Genomic DNA, 22,527 nt, shown 5'->3' with positions numbered 1-22,527 from the left:
CATGAATAAGACTGATTTGCCTGCTCTTCTGGAGAAAGTCCCAAGTTTAGTGCCAACTGCAAAATCCTTCAAAAGTCTGTCACCGGTTTTTTCAATCTCTTTGAAATATTCCATCTCAGACCAGTCTCTCAAATTCCAAATCATATAAATTAATTAAATACAGAAGAGTGCCACCAACAGAAAAAAATGGCAACGTAGTATCAAAACGTTCAGTGTGTTATAAGCCATCATTGTAGGTTAGAACGGAGAAGGCAATGGCACCCCACTCCAGTACTCTTGCCTGGAAAATCCCACGGACAGAGGAGCCTGGTAGGCTGCAGTCCATGGGGTCACTAAGAGTTGGACACAACTGAGCAACTTCCCTTTCACTTTTCACTTTCACGCATTGGAGAAGGATATGGCAACCCATTCCAGTGTTCTTGCCTGGAGAATCCCAAGGACGGGGGAGCCTGGTGGGCTGCCGTCTATGGGGTCGCACAGAGTCGGACACGACTGTAGTGACAGCAGTAGGTTAGAAATAGAGCAACTACAAAAATGTATGAGATGAGCCCCTTAACCCTAGCCATGTTTAAGTGTAAAATAACTCAGTCTACCAGGAGAAGAGGCACCCTGAAGCCTCTGCTGTGAGACGCTGCGGTAGAATAAAGATGGCCAAAAATTCTACAACAGGACTTCCCTAGCAGTCCAGTGGTTAAGGTTCCAAGTTGCCACTGCAGGGGTGGGGGTTCAATTCCTAGTTGGGAACTAAGTTCCCACATGCCATGTGGTACAGCAAAAAATAAAATTAACAATAATAATAAAACTTATACAACTCCTATCAAGATGTGAGGTCTGGGGGTCTTCCCTGGCAATCCAGAGGTTAGGACTCAGTGCTTTTATTGCCAGGGGCCCCGGTTTGATCCCTGGTGGGGGAACTAATTTCCCACAAGCTACACAGTGCAACAACAACAACAACAAAAAAGACTATTTACAATAAAGGCTACCTCTTCAAAGAGTATTTACAGACTATGTTTTATTTAAAGATAATATGAAATACATAGTAGAACTAGAGGGCTACGCACACACCTCCTGGGGCCAGTCTGCCTGGGTGAGTCCCAGCCCTACCCTTTGCTTGATTCATGATCTAGGGTAAGTTATTTATCCTTTCAGGACCTCAGTTTCTCTCCTATAAAATACAAAATGCAACTGTAACAGTATTTTGCTGTAAAAGGAGACTAATAACAGTATTCTGCTTACTGTGAGGATAAAATGAGTTGAAATATGAAAAGTGCTAGAACATTTGGAAGTCATCTGTTAAGGACCACAGATGTGCTGGCCATTATTTCCTTATTATGAAAGTTCTTAACCTTTCTGTGGAGTAAGCATTGTTAGAACTTCATACAGATAAGGAACGATGCCAGAAGGGTTGACCAAAGTGCTCAAGGTCAGGCAGTGGGTCATGGGCAGAGCTGGTGAAGAAGGATGTGGTTCAAATTGGGGCCTAGGGCTTATTTTTCTACCCTATGGCTGCTCCTGTTTGAAGACCGGGAAGAGGAATGCGCCACAGGGTGAAGGAAGCATTTGGCCAAGAAAGGTCCTCATTTGCGACCCTTCCACAGCATCTCACAGCTGCAGGTTTTGCCCTGCCGGACAGAATCTGAGCCACCAGACCTGACCAGACAGGAACACGTGAGGAGCCTCACCTCAACAGTGAGTGGAATCTAGAATGAGCCCTGGTGCCCAGCCTGTATGTGTCTCCTGAGGACACGGGGTGGGCAAGGGAGGTAATAACATATACCACCCCCCACCACCACATCACAGCCATGACACTCCAGACCTACCGTCCCAGGAGGGCGGTCCTGCCAGTCTAGGAGTTAAGGGTACTGTCACTGTTTCAGGCTCGTCTTCATATTCAGAAAGGGGTGAGGGGACATTGTGTAATTCTTGGAAACGTGACAGAACATGAATCACATGAAACCAGCTTCCTGAATTGCAAAACATAAGTCACAATTCTAATTGTTCTGCAACAGTGCTTTAAAAAACACACAAAAGACAAAAAGCAAAGATACAGGAGCAACACCTCCTGAAGAGAAACTCACTATCAATTTAGACTGTGACCCACCATCTCTGTCTTTGTGTTTTATTTTAAGGTACCTCCCTCCAGCCATGAAATCCCCAAACACATGGTCTCCGAGAGGCACCTGTACCACGGCCTTGTCCCCTGAAGACTTGAGGTAGCTGTGATCCCGCGATGGTGGCCAGCCCTAGGGGAGGCTGCGAGACCATACTGCCACCGTGTGGGCGCCTCTCCTTAGAGCCACGGCTGAAAACTGCTGCTGCCCACCTGCCTCACCACCAGCTGCAAGGGTTTGAGCCTGACACTGCCCTCTGGTGCCCTAGATTGGCTGGCTGGTCCTAGGGGTGGGTGGGGAAGAGGTTAAATTAAATGTCTCAGGTTAAATTAAATCCTTGCTAGGGGAAGTACATCACCTTTAAGCTTCCACCTCCTACTATATGGATGACTCTGGACAAGATACCTAACCTCTATGTGACTCATTTTCTCTATCTCTAAGACAAGGGCTGTAACAGTAACAACCTTACAGGGTTGTAGGGTAAATGAATTAATACATAAAGGGTGTTCAGAACAGTGTCAGATGTTTGGTAACTCTTCAATAGATCGGTAGCTTTCAAACCCCTTGACCATGATCCACAGTAAGAAATACATTCTTTATCACAACCTAGGACACAAAGATATGTCGACATAACACCAAGAAATATTTCACAAAATAATACTTAAAATATGCAATGTACTCTGAAAAAGTCTGATTTTCTTTTATTATTTTTTGGCTGTGCCACATAGCATATGAGATCTTAGTTCCCAGACCAGGAGCTGAACCTGCACCCCCTGCAGTGGAAGTGAGGAGTCTTAACCACTGGACCTCCAGCGAAGTCCCATGATTGTTTTTTTAAAAGCTGATCACAACCCACTTCCCTGGTGGCTCAGATGGTAAAGAATCCATCTGCAATATGGGAGACTGGGTTCTATCCCTGGGCTGGGAAGATCCCCTGGAGAAGGGAACAGCTACCCACTCCAGTATTCTGGCCTGGAGAATTCCGTGGACTGTATAGTCCATGGGGTCGCAAAGAGTCGGACACGATTGAGCGACTTTCACAACCCACTAAATTGAATTCTCAAACCCACAGGTGGCTCACATACCACAGGTTGAAAAACCCTGCAGTACGTAAGTAAGAGGGCAGAAGCTGTACTCTAGCTCAGACTGCCAGTCCTAGCTTCCTTCTCCTCCCCTCACATCTGAGCCCTGAGCCTGCCTCGTAACTGAACCAGAGCCAGGACAGGTCAGCTCTGGCTGAGCAGGTGGACCCCCCACAGGGCTGGGAAGCCCCTCTCCAGCCCCTCTGCAGCCCACTGTGAGTGCCACCCTCTCCCAGGTTCTCACCCTGCAGGTGGAAGAAGACACCTTCATCATCAGGCACTAACAACGTGCCAGACCCTGCGCTCCATCCTTCTTGCAACCTCACAGCCCTCTAGGAGGAAGGCCTCCTTCTTCCCATTTCTCAGCAGAGAAGCCTGAGGTCAATGGAGGTGCAGTGACTATGGAGTGAGGATAAACAGGATTGGTCCTCCTTTGGAATTCAGGATGTGGATTCATCAGGGAAATTGACCTTCTAGAAAATGCTGTGGAAATGCTAAACAGGGTTAATTAGAAGGAGAGGGAAGCCTGGTGAGCTGCAATCCACGGCGTCACAAAGAGTTGGACGTGACTTAGCGACTGAACAAAGAGGCCCTGGAAGATAAAGCACTGAAGATACAGAAAAACAGAAATGAAAACAGTCAGGATGGGAGCGCCCCTGCCAGATGGCATCTGGCATTAACAGCAACAGCTGCACCAACGGACGCTGACCTCAGGCGAGGCAGGGGGTCTGGGGTCCTGCTACAGATCATCACTGTTGGCTCCAGTCCTAGGTGGAGGCAGAGGCAAAAACAAGAGCTCAGATAAGGTGGAGGAGACCATGCCTGCCCATGCCCGTCCCTGGTCTTCTGCCCACAACAGATAAGAGACTCTATTTAGTGGAAGGCTGACCAGGGAATGTAGACCTGTTTCAAGGAGGTCATCACCCTATCCCAGAGGAAGGTCCCTGAACAGCTGTGGCTGTGGCCCTGCCTGCCTGGGGAGTGAGCCAGTGAACCTGCCAGTTGGACAGAGAACAAATAACAGCATGATGTGGCCAAAATGAACTGGAGGAAAACATGGCAATGACTTTGGAAAGGCACAACTAGCCCATGCAATGTGGTAGGGAAAATAGGATCTGGAGTCAAAGGTATGATTTGGGTCCCTGTTCTTTGTTCTTGGAACACATACTCACTGAGCACCCACTATGATGATCCAAGCCCCAAAATCAGCATGTTGATGGTATAGCGGTGAGCACAGTTGCCTTCCAGGGATTCCCAAGTGGCTCAGTGGTAAAGAATCCACCTGCCAAGGCAGGAAAGGCAGGTTCAATCCCTGGGTCAGGAAGATTCCCCTAGAGGATATAATGGCAACCCACTCCAGTATTTTTGCCGGGAAAATTCCATAGATGGAGATGACTGGCGGGTTCTAGTCCACGGGGTCGCAAAAGTCAGACACGACTGAGCACACGTGCACAACAACACACAGCTGTATTCCAAAGTAAGCAACGGAGAGACAGAGACCACCAGGTGTTGACAGCATAGTGAGTGAGGAGTAAACAGTAGCAAACTCGAGCACTGAGTGTGTGACTGATTGATAGATGCACAGGGGCTGTGGAAGCCCAGTGGAGGCAATTTAACCCCACTCGAAGAGCATCAGGTATGTGTCCCCAGAGATGATGCCTAATCTGGTAGCTGGCAGCATTTCCTCAGATGGACAGTAGAGAGAAAAGCCTTCCAGTCATTGGGAGTAGCAACTACAGAGCACAAGCATACAAGAGAGATTTAAGCAAACTATGAAATAATGATTCCCACTGGCTGGAGTGTAGATTGAAATGGAGGTGTGAGAGATGGGGCTCTGCCAATTTACCTGCTTCACGACCTTGGGCAAGTCATATAACCACTCAGACTGTGAACCATTCTCTGGGATATCAAAAGATATGCACTTTAATAAGCATCTATGGCACATTCTCTGTGAGTCAGGCACTATATCAGGTTGGTGCTGGGCCTATGGAAATGTGTAAAAGCTACAAATCCCTACTCTCAGGAAGCACATGATCTCGTGGAAGACAGACACTGTGCAACGTGTCAAAGTTCTGGACAAAGCACCAGGGAGACGGAGGCAAGAAATGTTGCTCAAATAAGAGGTGATGAGTAGGTATTCTACCAAACGGACAGAGGAAAAAAAAAATTCAAATTAAGCAAAGGCAAGGAGGAAGGAAAAGGCACTGATGTATTCACAGAACAGGTTATAAGGTAAGGTACAGGGTGCAGGAGAGACATGGGGTGACTGTGACACCAGCCTGGGACACACGTGCCTAAACCCCTGTTGTCCATGACAGTGACAACAGATGTGCAAGCAAGACCCAGGCCCAAGCAGGTTCACAGGTCATCACACTTTACGTGGGGCCTCAAAGGCAAGCCCTCCAAGTAACATCGCCATCTGGTATCTAGTCTGGGCCCAGTTCCCCAGCACTCCAAAGAGACGAGCTTGAGGGTCCTGGGGGGAGAATAAGTATAGCCTTTCATGTCACATATTGGGAAACTGAAGCCCCCAGGGGCAGGGTGACTTGCCCCAAACCCTGAGGTTGTACAATCGCTTGTGACAGACAAGGGCCACAAACCGCCCTCTTTGGCTCCAAAGAAGCACCGAGGCAATGAGACAAAGGAGTGGTCGATGTTGTACGGCCGATAGGGCAAGAGTTTGCAAACTCCGGAACCACACCTCCCGCCCTTCTCTACAGCCAGTACCTTGCGGACGCCCGCTCCTCCTTCCCTTCCTCTTCCGGCTCCTCCTCTTCGGCCTGCCTGCCTCTTCCGGTTCCTCCTCTGAAGACACGCCCCTTCCGGTCTCTCCCCTAAATAACGGCCCCACTTCCGGTTTCTTCCTCCAGGAGTCCTTTTCTTCCGGTTTTCAACTGAGGCTCCGCCCCCGTCTTCCCTCGAGTTGCGGAAAGACGTGCTCTAGGTTGCCTGTCCCCGGAAGTGACAGTAAAGGCTCGCCCCCTCAGGAAGTGACGACAGAAGTGCCCTTGACCGGTGCGGAGGGACCCGCTGTGCATCCCTCTGCTCTCGCTGCAGGGAGGTAGGAGGCCCTTGGGGTGGCTCGAGGTGGTGTTGCGGCTGAGGCACACTGCGGGCGTTTTCCTGTGCGGGCCGGCGGGCGGAGACCCTGGAGGGGGGAACCTGCTTTCCGAGGAGCCGGGGTCCCTGCTGGCGTCCAGTTCCCCAGTTCCTTCTACACACATGTCCCTCCTTTTTAGTTCCCCCACACTCCTGCCCCCATGCCTCTTCGTTGCTCCCTGAATTGTTGTGGTTCCTCTTTCCTGATCCTTTGACAACGCTCTCTTTGTCTTTAATTTTCCATTAAACACTTTTAAGAAGAGTAATCGATAGAGTAAGAATTTCTCAGACCGCCTTGGGTTCTGTTGTTGACTCTTATTTAATAATGTATTTTGGGCATGTCACAATTTACCTGAGCCTCGGAATCCTTTTGAGTGATAGCGTTATTGAAACCTTTGCAAGGTTGATATGTATATGTTACTAATGTATGTAAGATACCTGACTGTTAGCGGATGCTCTGTAAATATTGGTTCCTCCTCTTCTATTGTAATTCCATAATATCTTGATTCGTTGGTTGTCGACCCAGTTTTCTTGTACTGTTTTTTTTTTTTTTTTTTAACCTATGATGGTTATTGATTCCTTCCCTTTGATTCTCATTCTTTACTCACCTCTACTCCAGAAATCTTATGTATTATTTTCCGGCGTTTTACTTCTGGTCCTGCATCTTGAACCCCACCCCCACCACCACCACCACGGTACTCCCACATACCTTTTTATTATTATTATTTCTTGATGTGTTGACTGCCCCCACTGTCCCTGCCTCTTCCCCTCACAGATGGCTCAGCGACTTCTTCTGAGGAGGTTCCTGACCTCCATAATCTCCGGGAAGCCCTCTCAGAGTCGGTGGGCACCCGTCGCCTCCAGGGCCCTGCAGACCCCACAGTACAGTCCTGGTTACCTGACAGTAACACCCAGCCAAGCCCGGTCTATATACACCACCAGAGTCTGTTCAACAACCTTTAACATCCAGGATGGACCTGATTTTCAAGACCGAGTTGTCAATAGTGAGACACCAGTGGTTGTGGATTTCCATGCACAGTGAGTCCTGGGGGTTCGCGGAAGACTAGGGTATCACTTATTCAGGTATTTGTTTATTGAGAGGCTTCTGTGTCTCAGTACTCCATTTGATACTTCTCATACATTGACTCGAGGTCACAAAAAGTCAGATACAACTAAGTGAATGAACAACAACAACATACGTAGACTCATTGCAAAGGTTGAGGAGACCCAGTCCCTTCTCTCAAAGATTACATGCAGTTTGATAGGAGACAGACTAGTAAACAGTCTTGTAAACTCTGTATGTCTATGGCTGATTCATATTGATGTATGACACAAATCAATGCAATATTGTTAAACAGTTATCTTTCAATTAAAAATAACTTAAAAAAAAAAACAACTCACTATGATTAGTGCTTGGAAGCACTTATATTCTGTATCTCACTACCCAAGAGGCTCAGGTCATTTTCAGCTTGAACCAAATCAGGAAAAACATGCCTCTAGCATCATCTGACCTTTGGTGTATACCAAACGTATACAGATCCCTGCAGAGGGTTAGTTTTATTTTAACTAACTCTTGCCATCCAGACTGGAAAGGGCTGGCAAAAAGTTTTCAGTGCCATTGCAGTGGTGCCCACACTTGCAGGCCATGGGCAGAGAGTTTCTTTCCAATGCTGTATGAGTTTGTTTTAGGGATATTTAAGTGCCTATGGTCTTCTGGTGGTTGGCCTAGCCTTCTTCATTTCTAGACCTTTGAGACCTGGCTCGATGCCTGACTCCAAAACTACTGGACAAACCCCTCAGAGTAGGGCAGCCTGAAAGGAACCAGTGTAGCCTGAGTTAAAAGTTGGAAGGCCTTCTGGGCAAACCACTGACAGATTCTTTTGCTTTCGTTCCTATTCTTTCTCTGACTCACCATGTTACCTTGGGCAGACCATGTGATGGCCTTGTTGCTTCTTGTCTTCATTTGTGGTAGGAGATAAAGTCTTGCAGACTGCGTTTTTAGGTGTTGTGAGTTCATTTGTTGGAATCTCTGAATGCGAAGGGTTTTAAAGGCTAAGAATAAAATGGGAGTCACCAACCAAGGATTCATGGAAGGCAGAGCTATCCTGCCATCCTGGTCTGGTGAGCACACCAGAGAGGGCTTCCAAGATGCATAAAGAGTTGGCTGATGCCTCATCTTCTTCCCCACCAAGAAAGCAAGGGGTGAGTTTGTTCACTGAGTGCCAGCCACTGTCCTTAGTGCCACATACTTAGGGATAACAGCCTAGGCTTACCACTTGGAGGGCAACATCTGTGTCCAGTGCAGTCATGGCAGTTGACCCAGGGCCTCAGGGATCACAGAGTAACCCAGGCCTCAAAGAGGACCCTTGGAACACAGTCTTGGATGCAGTCCCAGACCTTGCACAGTTCTGGGAACTTGTATGGGCCTCAGTTTCTTAGGAAGATTTTTTTTTTTTCTTTGCTGGGTTGAGGGTTTTGAGTAGTAAAAACTGAGGAGGTCCTGGTGCCGTGACTGGCATGTCATGAAACTCCATAGCCACTGGTTTCTGCTCCCTTAGTTCTGAGGCTGTGAGGTGTTTGAAGTAACTCCACAGCTTACAAAACACATTTATCCACGTCATCTTAGTTAATTTATCATCAGAGCTTTGACAGCCACAGTCTCTTTCACATGAGGAGACTGAGGCTTCAGAATAATTAGCTGATTGGTGAGGAAGCGTGTCTTTGAACCTAAACGTTTTAACTTCAAATCCCATTTCTAAGAAATACCCTTTGTAAGAGTCTTAGGATGAGGCCCGTGTTATTAGAAATCCAGGACCTGTGAAAATTCCCTAGTTGCAGAGTCTCCTGTAATTAACCAGCCTGTCAGCATCGCAGGTTAATATTCACACACTGTAGGGAGAGGTGACAAGGGGAGAGGGTCCAGCAGAAAGACACAGGACGAGGGAAGGTCCTAGAGGACTATAGATCGTTGGGCGAGCACTTCTGTGATGGGATGCTTCTTTCTCCCCTTCCAAGATGGTGTGGTCCCTGCAAGATCCTGGGGCCCCGGTTAGAGAAGGTGGTGGCCAAGCAGCATGGAAAGGTGGTGATGGCCAAAGTGGATATCGATGACCACACAGACCTCGCCCTAGAGTATGAGGTATGGATCGGCAGGGGATTGCTACAGGGCAACTGGTGAGGGTGCTTGGGGTCACGGGGTAGCTGGAAATGTCTTAGGGACCAGCAGGGAGTCAGTAAGGGGCTGTCCTGATTCTTTCTAGAGCTCTCGGGGGTTTAGAGCACTTTGCAGCTGTGACTCCATTAACCCTCTGAGCCTCCTGTCTCTTCAATACCTTTAGGAACTGGGATGTATGACCCCAAACACTGGGTTTTTCTCTGAGTCTCAGGAAGTTGATGGCCCACCCTCATTCATGGATTCATCCATCTGTCCCTGCAGTGTGCCAGGCGTACATGATTCTGGCACAAACAAGATGAGCTCCTTGTTCCAAGGGGAACAGGGAGGGAGGTAGAGGGGACAAGGAATGTGTCACATTAGAGGGACCCTCTGAGCGGAGCCGTGAAGAATGCACAGAGAAGAAGGCAGGGCCAAGAGCACACAGACACGAAGACATGAGCTGCTCTCCCGTGTTTGATTGACTTGTCCATTTCTTCAGCAGACATGTATCCAGAGTGCCTTCAATGCCAGGGCTGTGACTCGGGGCTGAGGATGCAGCAGTGAACAGAACTGACAGAGTCCCTGCCTTCGTGGAGCCTGAGTGCTAGTGTTTTAGATTGGGCATCCACAAACTTGTTTTCTAAAGGACAAGATGGTACCTGTTTGAGGCTTTGTAGGACACTGGTCTCTGTTGCAAATGCTCACCTGTCTGGTAGCTCAAGGGTAACCATAGAATCTAAATGAATGGGCACGGCCATGTGCCAGAAAACTCATTTACAAAATTCCAGGTGGCGGGTTAGACTTGTGGGCCACAGGTCACTGTTCCCTGTTTCAGATAATAAGTGTCCTGGGAAAAAAGAAATCAAGAAGAGCAGGTGGAAGTGCTGGGCCTAGGGCAGGGAGGGTTTCCTTTTTTTAAAGGGTTGGGTAGGGAAGGCCTCACTGAAAAGCATCATCTGAGCAGAGACCTGGAAGGAGTAAAGAATGAGCAATGCAGCTCTTTGGAGGTGGATTCTGGCAGAGCAGATATCTTTTACAAAGACCATAAGGTCAGGGTCTCACACATTTGCTCAGAGAACATCAGGGCCTGCATGCCTGGTGCAGAGTGGGCCAGAGGAAGAGGAGCAGGAAATATGTGGATGTAAGGCATCCTCTGGGCCATGGAGACCTGTCTTTGGAGAACAGGGAGTGGTCCATTGTGGCTGGTTGGCCAGGGTGAAGGGCTGAGCAAGGAGTGAGCAAACAGGAGGCTGGGAAGGCTGACTTCGGCCACATTGGGAGGAGCCTGAATAGCCATGCTGAAGACAGTCATTACAGAGCCAAGGTCACATACCTGGTGGCCTGTGGGTCACATCTGGCTCAGCGACTTGATTGGGCTGGCTGGTCTGGCCCTCAAAGTGGTTTGTTTGGTTTTTTTTTAGTAATGGGCTGGATGCTAGTATTTAAAACAAAGAAGATTTCATGTGAAAATCCATATTTCTGGTTCTCTTGAAATATCTGGATCTGGCCATAGTGAACCTTCACTCTTTCTTGGTAGTAGTGATGAAAGAGGTGGCCTCTCCCTTTCTCAGACTTTAGAAGTCCATGTTTGATTCCCTTGAGACCAGATCAAGTAGAGGTGCCTGTCCTCCACAGTCCCTGTGGCAGGAATGGGTGGGGGCAGGGTGAGAATAGGCTGGCTGCCCCAGACCTGGACCTGGGGCTGGGAGTGGTCCCTCAAGGAAAGCCGGGCTGCCCTGACCAGCGGCAAGGGCAAGAGATGCTGGGCAGGCAAAGCCACGGATGATGACTGCAGGTGGTTGGGGGGATGATACCCCAGTAAGACTGCCCACAGCACTGGGTGACCAGAGCGGCTTACAGGGCTCAGCTTTCCCACTGATCGTTCAGTCAGGGAGGCACTGGTCTGGCCATTTAGGGGCCCCCAGCTTTCATTGCTTGTCCATCCTTCCCCAGAGACCCACGGGAGCTGTGGGAGTGGGTGTGGCCTTCCAGTGTGAGTTCAGGGCTGGAGCTTCTGGCCACCCCAGGAGGACAGACAGACTTCACGTGTCTTAGGCTCCCTCCCTCCTGATACCACAGCTTTGGTCTCAGCCAATAGAACTTAGGCTGACACATCCCAAGCACTGACATCCAGTGCCCCAGGAGCTGTGGTAACTATAAGGTTACAAGGGATAACCCAGTTCCTCCAGCTGTGGTCACACAGGTGATGAGAATTCCCAGGAGCACCTTGCCAGCATTGCTGGGAGTCTGCGTTCCTGGTAATCCTGTGGTTAAGCCTGGCCCTGAAATCCTGTGGTTAAGCCTGGAAAGTGTGTGGCAGGGGAGGGGTCCTCTTGTAGGGTCTTCTCTGTCCACCGTCCAGAGAGTACATGGGTCATACAGAGGGACCTCAAGGATGCTGGGCCCTGTCACCTGGACACAGCATTTTGGTCTTGCCAGGTCCTGAGCTGACCAGTTGCCAGGTCATTGTTGGCTTAGGAAGCTCCCTCAGTGATTCTTCCTGACCCCTCCCCTACCCCCGTCCTTCCTTCCTTCACACCTGGTGTTTTGGAAGAGAGTCTGAGGACGTCTCAGCTAAGGGATCCATAGTTCCTCCTGGGACAGCTTCCTCCAAGGCCTGAAGGCCTTTTCCAAATGGTGAATGAACTTGGAGAAGCTGCTTTAAGTCATATTCAGGGAATTAGGGGCTTCTCCCCAAACTCTTCTGCCACTCTCGAGCCCAGCACACACTCCCAGGGTGTGTCTCCTTCTTGCACAAATTCCTCTCCCCTGCCACCACACTCTATGTTTCCATTAACTATCCACCCTAAAATTTCACCATCTCCCAAAGGAGAGAGGAGGGAAAGTCACCCAGGGCCTTGGGGTGTGCCTCCCCCCGCCACACACACACACTGCCCTGAGTTGGCCAAGTGAAGGGCCCTCTTCTTCCCCAGCTCCTCAGGTTCTCTGGCTGGGCATTCCCCCGATTGTTCAGACTCTGCAGAGAAAGAGTGGCTCGGGGTGTGGACCTTGACCCTTAATGCTGTTCTCTGGGGCTTCTGATATTCACCTCACACGTGGAGTTTCATTATTTATCTCATCTTACAGAGAATGCCCTTTAAACAGCATTTTCAGAACAACCAAATAGCAGTAATCTTACTATCCAAACAAATCACTGCCAACATTTGGGGTACATTGTTTGGGTTTTTTGTTTGAAATTTTTTTAATGGTCCATATAACCTCACAGTGGAGAAGGAAATGGCAGCCCACTCCAGTATTCTTGCCTGGAGAATCCCATGGGCAGAGGAGCCTGGCAGGCTACAGTCCACGGGGTCACAAGAGTCGGACACAACTTAGCAACTAAACCACCACTGCCACCATAACCTCACAGACAGTTCATTGAATCATAGTATTTCAGCATTACTGAAGTAATACATAGTACTTCTGAAGTAATACATAGTAACTTAGCGACTTATCAATAGCAAGTGCTGCGGCTGTCTGCAGGAGGTCCTTGCTGCTGCTGCTGCTGCTAAGTCGATTCAGTTGTGTCCGACTCTGTGAGACCCCGTGGACTGCAGCCTATCAGGCTCCTCCGCCCATGGGGTTTTCCAGGCAAGAGTACTGGAGTAGGGTGCCATTGCCTTCTCCGCCAGGAGGTCCTTAGCAGTTCACAAATAGAGGAAACTGGGCTGAGACAGGAGAGGACAAGGCAGGGCGCCAAGCACAGTGGCGGTGTGGGCGGGGTGGAGACACACACAGGCGTTACCTCTCCTGGGTTCCTGGGGTCTTTAGCCAAGCCTGGGCCACCTCCACGTGGCTTCCTGGTCAGGAGGAAGGCAGCACATTTTAGTGCATCCTTTCATTCCTTCTCTGGCCCCTCGCCTGCCTCAGTGGCGCCAGAATGGAGAGGGAAGTTGAATTCTTGCTCTACCACAATCCCCTGAAACTCACATCACCATTCCAGAAGAATGTGCCAAGGCCCTGTGCACTTCCATTTAAGGCAGTCTTTACAAGCACCAGCCCCTCCAGATTTGTGAGCCGAACTCAGGGTCAGCAAAGCCACCTCCTCCTCCTCGGGGATGAGGAGAGTCCAGTCATAGCTCAGGTATCCCTGCAGTGTCCTGGGAGATCCTGCTCTGGCAGGAGCTTGGCTCTGTGTGTGTCTGTCTGTGTGTCTAGGCTCAGACCTCAAAGAACTCCCTTGATAAGTAATGACTAGACCTTGGTTGTCATGAAGATGCAGCCGCAGCATGTCTGCTGTACACCCAGCTACAGCACTGTCTGCATGTGTAACCATGTACATGAGTTTACACTAATGCGATTATTATACAGGGGATCATCTAGAATTCAGGAGGAAAACAGTCTACTCCAAGCCACCTCAGTGAGCATAGGGTCCTGCTTAGAGGGAAGACCTGTAAAAACAATCAGACCTCTCCTCAGACATTGAGATACAGTTTCATCTTAGTTAAAGAAGCACAGGATAGGTGAGGTCCAGCAAGTAAAGTGGAGCAGTTAGTGCCTGAGCCTCTGGGGTTCAGTGGAGAGTTGCCAGGTGTGAGGCCACTGCCTCCACAGACCACTAGAGGGCGCAAGAGACCACGTGCAGGCTCGGGGGCACTTCCAGGGACTGCATCCTGAGGGCGCCTTCTGGACCCAGAAGCCAGCAGCCACGTGGTGGATCCTTGTGCTTCTGCTGTCACCCACGCCAGGGGCAGGAGTGACAAGGACAGGAGCCGGTGGTGGGACCATGACAGGGCACACGTGGCCAGCCCAGCACCGCCAGTGGGTCTGTCTGCACACTGCCTCTGGGAAGTGTGTCAGTTGCTGCCCACAGCAGCCCCAGGACAGTCCTTGAAGGGGCCTGAAGGCTAGGTCATGCAAAGCCTCTTAGGAGAGGGATGCACAGCCTGCCACAGTCAGTGCGTGGGGCACCCGAGATGTGACTGGTCAGGCCTGCACTTCTGTTGTGTAACTGCCGTGTGCGCAGTTAGAACATTCTGAATCTTAAGTCTGGCTTCCCAAGTGACTCACCAGCAGGACCGCACTTGGAATATGTGAAAACATGGTATGTTTTAGAAATCACTGTTGTTACTTTGTAGTTAACTTGTATGTAAGAAAAGTCTGTGTTTATCTTGTTCTGTTTATATGTTTTTTTTTCATCAAATGCCCACAGATACCAGGCGGGGCGCCCAGGCAGCAGAAAATGCGCCATGCCAGAGCAGGTCTTCAGCCTCATTTATGTACCATGTAATCTGTACAGGTCCCCTGGGGGAGCTTCAGAAAACGCTTCACAGGCCAGGAATGTCCAGCCCTCTAATAAATAAACATCAGCTCTCAAGGCTGAGCCCCACCTCCCACACTCCCAGTGTGAGTCAGTGAATTTCTGGACCCCGTTAACCATCATTACAGGGAGCCAGAGGAGCTTGCTCGCGGCCCTAGGTTCGACTTTTGTGATGTGCCCACTGTAGCCTTCATTTGTGGGGTGCTCCCTGTGTGCTCAGGGCAGGGCACTGTGCTGAGATTTTGCCTAGATTACCCCATGCAGCCCTCATACCCGCTAATTGAAGTCCCGGTAGTATCTCCATTTCCTGGTGAAAGCACGAGACTCAGAGTGATGGAGTGGCTCGCCCCAAATGGGTCAAGATTCGATCAACCAGCCCCAGAGCCTGAGCTCCTGACCACTCAGCCTTATATACAAACCTCTAATTTCTGTCCTAAAGCTTCACCAACGAGACTCATCCTCATTTCACAGGAGAGGGCACCAAGGTTCCAAAGGTGGTGTGACCTGGCCAAGGCCCCCAGCTAAAGAGTGCCAGGCTGCCCCTCAGCTCCTCCCCACCCCCAGCCTGGGCCTGCAGCTGCATGGGTTATTTTAATCTCTCCTGTCATTCCAGCCAAACCACTGGGACAGTGAGTCAGTCATGTGGTTGGTGGAGGAAGGGTACAGCTGGGAGCCTACAGTGGAAAAGCTGCTCCAGCGGGTGGACCTCCAGGCCCTGAAGTCCCCCTGCGCAAAGGGAGGGGGCCCCGCCTGTGGCTCTGGGCAGTCACTTCAAGGCCTGAGCCAGCAGCCCGCTCCCCAGAGCTTGGAGCTAATGTGGAGAAGAGCTCACTTGTGAGTGACTTGACCTCCTTTGTCCTCTCCACCCAGGTGTCAGCTGTGCCCACCGTACTGGCTATGAAGAATGGGGATGTGGTGGACAAGTTTGTGGGGATCAAGGATGAAGACCAGCTAGAGGCTTTCCTGAAGAAACTGATTGGCTGACAAGCAGGGAAGCATCCTGACTGCCCCTGCCTGCCGGGGCCCCGAGGTCCCGGGGGGACCCCAGTAGAACTCACCACCCTTCTGTGCTGGCCCCTCCCGCCTCCTTCCTCTGTCTGGCCCCTGTGGGCCTGTGCTTTGGAGACCAGGCCTCCAAACATAGGAGCCCCAAGTGCTCCTGACCTGCTGCCCTCCAGGGTGGCCACCGAGGAACAGGGCTACTGAAAAACGGGCTTGAGGCCCTGCTCCCGGGATGCTGGGACAGAGCCCAGGGCCAACCTGCAGTAGCAGCTTCGTCCTGCCTCCCTGCTCCCTTCTGATCTGAATCCCGGGGCCTGGCTCACCTGCCTCCTGCATTTTTCTTTCTTGCTGCTGTTTTGTGAAAAGACAAGGAAAAAAGAAACCCAGACAAGTGAGAGTAATACATGTAATTCTCTCATTTTTTGTAGGTCTGTAATAAAGAACTTTATGTGATCCCTTCCACCTCCCATGGTGAAGAACAGGCCCTGGGCCCACACCCATCCCCCCAGAGACACCCCTCCCTCTTTGCTCCCAGGCGCCAGGGCAGCGGACATGTGTTGGGCTATGGGCGTCCTGTAGACCCTTGACTCTGGAAAGCTCAAGACACTACTCCCTCACCATTAGCTGGCCCTTTGGTTCTCTGAGGCTTCACTGTGAAAAAACCGGACCAATAAAGCTAGGGTTTGCACTGTCGCCAGCTTCCACTCTGTCTGGGCTCTGGGAGCACTTGTGACCCCTTCCCAGGCTGCTGCTGTTTTCCCCCTCCGACCCCCACCACCCTCTTGCCCTTGACCAGCCATTCCTGTAACTGCTGTTGTCAGTGGTGGCCACTCTTTCGGGGACGGCTTTACACACACGTCAGGCAGAAGGGAGTTTGTGGTCCCCATTATGCAGGTGAGGACATGGAGGCTCTCAGGGTGCAGAGCCCACGCTTCTGCCCAGAGCTGGTTGCCTCTGAAGCCTGGGCTCTTGTCACTGATCCCCAGGGGCCACCTCTGCTAACCGGGTGCTCACTCCTGTGTACACACTCTGGGAAACCTGGCCGGCCCCATGCCCATCCCAGCCCATCAGGAGGCGGGCTGTCCTTCCTGTGTGTGGGCAGGAACTCAAGAGGCTTTGAGACCAGGCTCTCCGCCCATTCTTGTTCCCAGGCTTCCCTTGGCCCATGGAGGAGGGTGCCAGGCAAACCAGGTTTCCAGCCAGCAAAGCCCATCGCTTTTTCTCCTGTGGCCAAGCCACCCTTTGGCTCACTTGCCAGCTGAGAGACCCACCCTATGGATACCAGGCTGCAGGGTGTCCTTCCCCTTGGCCCTAGGGTGCTGCGTGCACTCGGTGTTCTTAGTGTCCCTGTTGGAACTGCCTGACTTACTGCAGCGTCTTTGAGCGGTCAGCCCCAGGGCTGCCTTGAGAAGTCTGTGATGGGCACCAGAGGGCAGGGCTAGCTCAGCAGCAAGGCCTGTGGCCTTGGGAAGGCCGCCGGCCTGGAATCTGTCACAGGCATGTAAAAAGGAAGTAAACCAGCAACTGGCATTTGTGGAGAAAGGCCAAGAGCTGTGTGTAAGATGAATGAGAACAGGCGGTGTTGAGGGATGATTCTTGGGTGCCAGGCACTGTTCTCAGTACCTCCCCCACAGCAGCCCCGCAAGTCGGGCATTCTCATCACTGCTCCCATTCACATACCAGACCCATGGAGGGAGCTTGGGAACTTGTCCAGGACACAGCCCCCAGACACCTGGGCTGGCTCTGCTCCTGCAGTGCCCCCCTCACCTTATAAAATGGAGTACGTGATCCTAACCCCACAAGAGGCTGACAAAGCTGGTAGCGTCAGCAATCTTTATACGAGAGGCACTGATGCAGAGCTGAGTAACTCAAAAATGCCCAGCAAGTAAGGGCTGGGGCTCGAGTTCAGAGCTGAGCACCCTGATGCCTGAGCCTGAGCCCTTCCCTTGCCACTGGCCTCCACTGCCACTCCTTAAAAGGTGCCCTTCGCCAAGCACTTTCTCTGTGCATGACCTCATTTAATTCCTCTCTTGTGAGGCAAGTATTTCCATATTACAAGTGAAGGAACCGGTTTGGGGAAATTGACTTGCCCAAGGTCATATCTAAAAAGTGACAACGGCAGATTTGAACCCAGGTAGGGGGCTGGCCCCTCTGCCCAACCCGAGTAGGTGTGGAGCTGGGCTGGCAAAGGCCTCAGGGCGGAGGCAGGGCCCCTGCGCTGCCCGGAGCTCCCTGTCCTTAAAAGGTGTGCTGCGGGGTGAGGTGAGCTGGAGCAGCTGCCTCCCAGGTTGGCATCTCTGCCTGTGAGGCTGTTGGTGGTGTGAGTCACTGGCTGTGCACACAAGATCTCAGGGTGATCCCGTCTGACTAATTTCACGGTGCTGATCTCACCGGGACGCTGCTGGCTCTGCATCCCCTGCCCCACTGTTGTTGCCTTCTGGGTGCCTTGTGTTCCTGGGCCGGTGAAAGAGGGGTTATGAGAATGCAGCTGCGGGGCCTGGCAGCCACAGGGACACCCCTGACCCCTCTGCAGCACAGACACCTGCAAAACCCTCTCAGTCCTGAGACGTCCTGGGATGTGGCTTCTGCACCTCTACTCCTAATACCAAGTTTACCCAGTTGATCTGGAGGCGGAGATGGAAGTTTGAGTTTGTAGAGCTTATGTTCTCTGCTGTGACCCCACCACTCCCCTGCCAGCTACTTCTTCCCATTACACAGATGAGGAGACGGAGTGCCAAGTGACATCAGTGGAAAGGCCAAGACCCTGTTTCCAACAGGATTGCTAAGCACCAAAGAGCCTTAGCAGGTCTTAGAAGCACCTGGATGAATGAAGGGTGGTCACTATGGTGGGTGCCTTCTAAACATGGGAGGGAAAGTGACCACAGCCTCAAGAAGCTTACACTTTAAGTTTGTTGTTGTTTTTGTTTGTTTGTTCTTTAATATTTATTTTCTTGACTTTAGTTGTGGCACATGGGATCTTTACTTGTGGCATGTGGCATCTAGTTCCCTGACCAGGGATCAAACCCGAGGCCCCCTTCACTGGGCACACAGAGTTTTAGCCACTGGACTACCAGGGAAGTCCCAGTTTGTTGTTAAGTCACTAAATCGTATCCAACTCTTTGCAACCCGTGGACTGTAACCCACCAGGCTTCTCTGTCCATGGGATTCTCTACGTGAGAATACTGGAGTGGGTTGCCATTTCCTCCTCCAAGGCATCTTCCTGACCCAAGAATCAAACCCACTTCTCCTGCATTGGCAAGCAGATTGTTTATTTTTGTCTTAAGCAAAATCTTTATTTTTACCCAAAGCAGTACAAAATGAAGCAGTTCCTCAAAGGGTGACTTGGAGCTAGAAAATCCACCCTAAGTGTAAAAGTGTTACAATGTCAGAGTGTGAGGAGTCCTGGAGTATCATCCAGACCCTCAGAAGGGCACAGCGAGGGGGAAGGCTTGCCCAGGTTACAGAGTGTTTGTGATGGTTGGGGTCCGAAGCCAAGTGCCTTGACTTTAGCCAACCCTAAAATAGAAATGAATCACGGCCTTTTCTTCACTGGGCTCCAGGAGCAGGGAACAAGCAGGTCGGCAGTGTCTCTGAGAAAGGCAGTCTGCAGGGTCAGAACCTGCTGGTCAAGGTGATGTTGTTGGGGCTTTCCCTGTGCCTGCCTGAGCACGCTCCGCCTGGGGGAAGGGCCAAGGGCAGCTGAGCCCCTACCCCAGCCGCCTGGGGAGGGCTTCTCCGGTAAGTGAAGGTAATTTGGCCAGGCTACCGGAAACCCTAATGTGCAAGCCATGGGTTGGAAGGGTCCAGAGAACAATATCATCAGAGGGCAGGATGCCGTGAATGAGCAGGGCTTCCAGGCACGCTGTCGCAGTTCCTCTCTGCTGCCTGGAACACCGGGTGCAGGCGTGACCCCAAACCCCGGTCCCCAGCCTGGCTTACATGGCTCAGCCGGAAATCTGGGAGCCTTCCCTCCCCAGCTTTTTGGAAGCCGCCACCAGCCACTGCACGATGGTGTAAGTCGGGAAGAAAGAATCAGATCTGGGTTCAGGTCCTGAATTCGCCTTCCACTAATGGGGCACATATGGCCTCACTAGCCTCAGGCTCAGTTGTCACAGCAGCAAAACAGGGACAATGGTGGCTAGCCCTCCCTGAAGGCTAGATGTCACATGCGTCATCTCACTGAGCCCTCACAGTGAGGTACTGACTATCATTATTGCCATTTCACGGATGAGGAAACAGGCTCAGGGAGCTTTAGTAACTCTGCATGAACAGGTGTTGGAGCTCAGGTCTGAACTCAGATATGCTTGATTCCAAAGTCTCTGGGTTCTCACCCATTAGTTATACCGCTTTCACTTTGGGGGAAGTTTTCCACCATTCTGAGCCTTGATTGCACCATCTTCAAACTGGGCTTAAAAATAATCACCACGAAATGTGGATTAAACATGCTGGACCCGCTTGCGGGTGCTCAAGAAGTGTCCTTTGCTTTGCTTCTTCCCCTCCCCCAGCTTCCCCCAACTCTAAGCTACATGTTAAACAGGAAACACCAGGCTTCCCGAGATAGAAATAAGGACCCCAGCACCTCACCATGGGAGGGGCCTGTTACTGTGCCAGGCAGTGGGCCTTACCTTTGGCTCTGTGTCCTGGCTCTAACCCCAGCCACCACCCCCTTCCTGGTGGTGACCTCACCCTTGGAGAATGCCCACTGGAATTCACCCTGAGTCTGGTCCCCTGGTCTCCATGCCTCCGAGCCACTTCTGACCCAGCCTCTCGCTCAGCCTCTAAGCCAGCCATCCACACAGCCACCAATGGGTGTGAGCCAGGACGCCGTTGCTACACAGCTGCTAGTTGGGTCCCCACCTTTGGCCGGCTTCCTGGCCGACCACAGGCGTGTAGCTGTCTGTCTCTGGCCGGCTGCCTGCCTCAACCACCCGCCGGCAGGCAGTTTGGCATGGATCCCTTTGTGTCCCATGTTGCCAGGTGCACCACCCACATCTAACCCTCCCAACACCCACCTGAGGTAGCAACCATTGTTCCCGTATCACATACGAGGAAACTGAGGCCCAAAGAGATGTGTGGTGTGCCCAGGAACGAGGGAATGAAATGAGAGTGTGGGGGGCCGGACCCCAACCCCTCAGCCTCCCCCTTGGCCACTCTCTGATCCCCAGGGGAGTCACAGCATCCCTGTTCTCATGTCAAGAGTGGGGATTTGGGGCCTCTCTCCTTCATCTGCCTTTACAACCCTGGCCCCAGGCAGGAGGCAGAGGAGTCCTTTGCTTAGGAACTACTCCTGAAGCTGCAGTATTCTCTCTAGTCCCAACACAGTGGCTTCACCCCCTAACCTCAGCCAGCTGGTGTATCTGGATGCCTCTCTGGGCTGCCTGATGCTAGGAATTAGGAGTCAAAGCAGAGAAAGATAGAACCTTGGCCCTCAAGAATCCTACAGCAAGCACATGGATACAATGTAAAGTATAAATGCCAGAGTAGCAACAAGTAACAAATAACATCATAATGATAAAGCACAGAAAGAGTGGAAGCCCTGATAAGGAGCAAGTCTGCAGGGCTGGGTAATACATAGAGGGGTTTTGTTTGGGAGAATTGGATAAGAGTCAGAGGCAGGTACTGGGAAGAGTATTTCAGGCAGAAGGAGCAGCATGTGCAAAATATGGAAAAATAACATGACTTCTCTGTCCCAGGAGGAAGGCGGGGATGCCAGAGGCTGAGTGGGGCACCACCAAGGGGGATGGAGCTAGGCTTTGAATAGGCCCTCGGAGTCAGAAAGACCTGGTTCCAGTGAAAGCCATCCCCCTCACTAGTCAATCCTCATTTTTCCTCATCTCTGAAATGGGAAGATAGTATATAACTTCCTTATGGTTGAGAGATTGACATGAGATAATATATGTAACGTTGGAGCACAGCGCCATTACGTGGTAAGCACCGTGTTAAAAGTGTGTAGGGTGCTCACTTCAGCAGCACATATACTAAAACTGGAATGATACAGGGATTAGCATAGCCCCTGTGCAAGCAAGACATGCAAATTTGTAAAGTTTTCCACATTTTGGAAAGAAAAAAGTTTCTAGGACTTCCCTGGTGGTCCAGTAATTAAGAATATTCCTGCCTGAGGAGAGGGGAGGAGAGGGTGAGATGTATGAAAAGAATAACATGGAAACGTACATAACCATATGTAAAATAATTTGCTGTACGGCTCAGGAAACCCACACGGGGGCTCTGTGTCAACCTGGAGGGGTGGAATGGGGAGGGAGATGGGAGGGTTCAAAAGGGAGGTGATATATGAATACCTATGGCTGATTCATGTTGCAGCCTGACAAAAAACCACAAAATTCTGTAAAGCAATTATCCTTCGATTAAAAAATGAATGAATGAAAAAAAAAAAAAGAATATTCCTGCCAATGCAGGGGACACGGGTTTGATCCCTGGTCCAAGAAGAACCCACACGCCTGGGAGTAGCCATGCCCACATGCACCACAACTACTGAAGCCGCGTGCCTGTTTCTTGCTCCACGAGAGAAGCCACCGCAATGAGAACCACAAGGAAGAGAAGCCCCCACGTGCCACAGCTAGAGCAAGGCCATGCCTAGCAACAAAGACCTAGTGCAGCCAAATTAAAAAATATTTGTGCTGTTGAAGTAAGCTCAGTCCCTCAAACCAGGGATTGAAACCACGGCCCTTGCATTGCACTGGACCTCCAGGGAAGTCTCCCAAATTTTATATTCATACGAGGTTACCAGTCATATTGGGTCATTTAAATGATCATTCTTAAATGATTAAATTGGAACATTTAAATGATCATCAAAAATGATCG

General features: G+C 50.9%; 1 protein-coding gene and 1 non-coding gene across 4 annotated transcripts; both read left to right on the top strand.

Moving 5' to 3' along the window:
• Positions 1-6,096: 6,096 nt before the first annotated feature.
• On the top strand, positions 6,097-16,401 carry TXN2 (thioredoxin 2). 3 transcript variants are annotated; one of them, XR_011566701.1, is made up of 5 exons: positions 6,097-6,254; positions 7,068-7,330; positions 9,308-9,431; positions 9,949-14,490; positions 15,577-16,401. XR_011566701.1 is itself a non-coding variant. In XM_019961322.2 (4 exons), exons 2-4 carry the CDS (start codon positions 7,068-7,070, stop codon positions 15,688-15,690), a joined length of 501 nt encoding a protein of 166 aa, XP_019816881.2. In that variant the 5' UTR covers positions 6,098-6,254; the 3' UTR covers positions 15,691-16,401. The 3 variants fall into 3 exon arrangements, 1 of the variants encoding a protein (XP_019816881.2); XR_011566702.1 differs by having other exon boundaries at positions 14,599-15,670; XM_019961322.2 differs by lacking the exon at positions 9,949-14,490 and having other exon boundaries at positions 6,098-6,254.
• A 5,261-nt stretch (positions 16,402-21,662) lies between these two features.
• Positions 21,663-21,766, top strand: LOC139183324 (U6 spliceosomal RNA). Its single transcript, XR_011566924.1, has one exon. It is a non-coding gene; the product is annotated as a U6 spliceosomal RNA (small nuclear RNA).
• Positions 21,767-22,527: the final 761 nt, after the last annotated feature.

Source organism: Bos indicus, chromosome 5 (genome assembly GCF_029378745.1).
Source record: "Bos indicus isolate NIAB-ARS_2022 breed Sahiwal x Tharparkar chromosome 5, NIAB-ARS_B.indTharparkar_mat_pri_1.0, whole genome shotgun sequence".
Lineage (NCBI taxonomy): Eukaryota > Metazoa > Chordata > Mammalia > Artiodactyla > Bovidae > Bos > Bos indicus.
This window is presented reverse-complemented; position numbering and strand designations above follow the sequence as displayed.

Coding starts and splice junctions, on each gene's coding strand:
- TXN2 (XM_019961322.2), top strand. CDS start 7,068: ATGGCTCAGCGACTTCTTCTGAGGAGGTTCCTGACCTCCATAATCTCC. Junction 7,331..9,307: donor GTTGTGGATTTCCATGCACA/GTGAGTCCTGGG, acceptor TCCCCTTCCAAG/ATGGTGTGGTCCCTGCAAGA. Junction 9,432..15,576: donor ACCTCGCCCTAGAGTATGAG/GTATGGATCGGC, acceptor CTCTCCACCCAG/GTGTCAGCTGTGCCCACCGT.